This window comes from Phalacrocorax aristotelis, unplaced genomic scaffold (genome assembly GCF_949628215.1).
Source record: "Phalacrocorax aristotelis unplaced genomic scaffold, bGulAri2.1 scaffold_108, whole genome shotgun sequence".
Lineage (NCBI taxonomy): Eukaryota > Metazoa > Chordata > Aves > Suliformes > Phalacrocoracidae > Phalacrocorax > Phalacrocorax aristotelis.
The window spans coordinates 65646-68680 of NW_027441285.1; the positions used below are offsets into that span (position 1 = coordinate 65646).

Sequence of the window (3035 nt, forward strand, 5' to 3'; positions counted from 1 at the left end):
GCCCTGATGGGAAGCGGGGGGCGGGTGGGTGAAGGCTGCTCCAGCCTCCCTGCGCTCGCGGGAAACGTGCCCAAAAGCGTCTGCACAAGAAGCCCGTGCCACAGTCCCTCCCGCCCCGGATCACAGCCCTGTGCCTGTCCCCAGGTCCCAGATGCAGGGAAGGAGACGGCTGGGCGTGGGGACATTTGTCACCTGGCTCCGCACACGCGTGACCGTGTTTGTGACCCTACATGCGTGCAGAGCCGTGTCACAAAGAGCCCAGGCTGGATAAATACCCCGCGCAACCGCCCCCAGCTCAGTGGCGAGTTTGCCACAGACGCTGGAAGATCAGGACGGTCTTTGACCGCACCGACGTCCCCAAGCCCAGCCATCTCCTTCACTGCAGCCACTTGCGGTGATGGAGCTGAGGTCGCGGCGCCGCAAGATGCCCCAGTCCCCCCCTGCCCAGTGTCCCCCGGCGCCGCCGGAGGAGCAGGCAGGACCCTCCCGTGTGCCACCCCCGCGCAAAAGAAAGCGTCAGGTCCCCAAGGAGGAAGGTGAGCGCAGAGCATCCCCCACCGGGCACCTGCCAGAGGGGATTTTGGCTGGTGCCCAGCTGTGCAAGCGGAGGCCCCCGCATCGTGGCAAGGCACCCCGGCCTCTCCCCCGTCCCGCTCCCGGCACTGCCGCCCCAGCACACCGGCGCGGTGCTGGGGGTGACAGCGCCGCTGTCCTCCGACAGTATGCAGGCTGTGCTGGCGAGCAGACTGTGACCCCGAAGTCGTGGGGCAGCTGTGCCGTCAGAAGGGGCTCTGCGTCCATGAGAACTGCCTGGTGAGTCCCCGGGGCTCAACACCCACCGGTCCACAACACCCCGCCCTCTCCAGCACCGCGGCACAGGCAGCGCCTGGCACGCACCCTCTTTTCCCCCCTTGCAGTACCACGCCACCAGGCTGGGCCAGAAAGGGGCCGATGAAGAGGGCTTCTACGGCTTTCTCTTCCCCGACATCCGGCAGGAGCTGAAGCGGGTGGCACAGAAGGTGAGGCCGGAGGGGACGTGTCCCCACCGTGGTCCCCGTGTCCCGAGCCCGGCGCTGCACAGGCCAGCAACCCCCCAGGAATGCTCTGGCAGCTGGCTGCAAGCAACCGCCCCCAGATCCTCCTTCCCCCAAAAGGGCCCATTTCTGCAGCAACTGGGGATTTGGGGAGGGTAGGGGACGTTATCAGCGGCCCAGTGTCAATGGCCAGGCAGCCCACCGAAACGCGGCGGGGCTGCGCTGGGCGAGGGCGAACAGGGCTCCCCGGGGAGCGCGGCATTGACTGCGCGGCGCTGACGCTGTCACCTCCATGCCGTCCCCAGAGGTGCTGCATCTGCCGGCTGCGGGGTGCCTCGGTCGCCTGTCGGCGCAGGCGCTGCCGCCGAATCTTCCACTTCCCCTGCGGCAGTGAGCGGGGCTGCGTCTCCCAGTTCTTCGGGGAGTTCAAGTGAGTGTGGCCGCCTTGAAGGGCCAGGGCCGGACCCAGGCCAGGGCCTGGGGCAGAGGAGGCCTGTGGCTGAACCGTCACCTCCCTCCCACAGGTCCTTCTGCTGGAAGCACCGGCCGGTGCAGCGGGTGCGGGCGGTGCAGCAGGACGAGACCCCCTGCCTCATCTGCCAGGAGGCGGTGGCGGGGCGGCCCTGCTACGACACCCTGGTCTGTCCTGCCTGTGCCAGCGCCTGGTTCCACCGCCGCTGCATCCAGGTAGGCGACATTGCCCCCGGCCCCTGACGGGATCAGCCCTGTCGTCACCCTGTCGCCCAGCTCCCAGGGGGCGAACGAGACCCGCCCCGGCTCTGACGTTGATGCCCTCTCTGCCCCAGGGCCAGGCGCTGCGCTCTGCCCTGCACTACTTCCGCTGCCCCCTCTGCCAGGACGTGCCGACCTTCCAGGCGGAGATGTTTCGCCTGGGCATCAAAATCCCCGACAGGTCGGTGCCCTCCCCGCTGCCCCCTTCCCCCTCCGTGGTGCTCCGGCCGATCCCCTCCTGCCTCCCTGGGTGCCAGCAGGGTGGCCCCCACGCCCCCCGCGGCTGAGGGCTTCCTGTCTCCCGCAGGGATGCTGCCTGGGAGGAGGACGGGGCCTTCGCGGACCACTACCAGCGGCACAGCTCCTGCGATGCTAGCCAGTGCCTGTGCCCGGTGGGACGGGAGCAGGCGGAGGTGAACGGGTGAGTGCCCGTGTCCCCGGTCCCTGCAGCCCCGGCGAGGAGACGATGCCTTCGTCTCCTCCTCTGGGCAGGTATCCCGGGGGGGTCGGGTCCCTGGGATGGCGAGCTGGGCCTGGCACCAGGTGCGTGCCGGCAGCTCAGCTTCGGCTGCCTGGAGGGGAGCAGGGCCCAACGCTGCGCCCGGGCTGGCAGCCCACAGCTCGGGGGGCCTTTGGTGGCAGTGGGTCCCATTGCTCCCCCAGGCCCTGGAGACTTCTGCTCTGTGGCTCCTGTGCCTCCCGCGGCACCCACCAGCTCTGCTCCGGCATAGGAGAAGACGCCGACTCCTGGGAGTGCGGCGACTGCAGCGGCACGGGCACTGGTGAGGGGGGCGGGGCAGGGTGCCCACGGCCACGTGGCCACCACAGCACGTGGGACCTGGGGCCAGGCGCAGGGCTCTGATGCGGGGAGGGAGCGAGCGTGGCCTGGACTTGTTGTGCTCATCGTCTCCCTGCCTGCCCCTTGCAGCGCCTCCCGTTGCACCTGGCCCAGACTCCAGCCCCGCCGACGCAGGGACCCTCGCACAGCACCCCGGGTCCTGGCACTTCAGCTGAGGAAGAAGAGGCCAGGATCCTCGCAGGACACCCCGGCACCCAGCTGCCCTCCCAGCCCCTCTCCCAGAAACCTGCAGAGCCTCACTAATAAAAGCTGGAACGTCACACGTGGCCTTGCTGATGTGCCGAAATGCTGCGGCGCAAGGGCCTCCGCGGTGGCCCTGACCCTCCCCTTGGCACCGTGGGTGCTGCCAGGTCGTTTCCCAAACAGGAGCTGGCACTGGCCGCCCCAGGTGAGATGCTGGTGTCACCCGC

At 69.3% G+C, this 3035-nt stretch overlaps 1 protein-coding gene across 1 annotated transcript; it reads left to right on the plus strand.

The window, feature by feature from the left end:
• Positions 1 to 397: 397 nt before the first annotated feature.
• Positions 398 to 2780, plus strand: LOC142051245 (E3 ubiquitin-protein ligase PHF7-like). Its single transcript, XM_075080413.1, has 9 exons — positions 398 to 536; positions 722 to 813; positions 918 to 1019; positions 1340 to 1464; positions 1559 to 1721; positions 1841 to 1947; positions 2074 to 2187; positions 2430 to 2548; positions 2695 to 2780. The coding sequence occupies exons 1-9, from the start codon at positions 398 to 400 to the stop codon at positions 2778 to 2780; spliced, it is 1047 nt and encodes a 348-aa protein (XP_074936514.1).
• Positions 2781 to 3035: the final 255 nt, after the last annotated feature.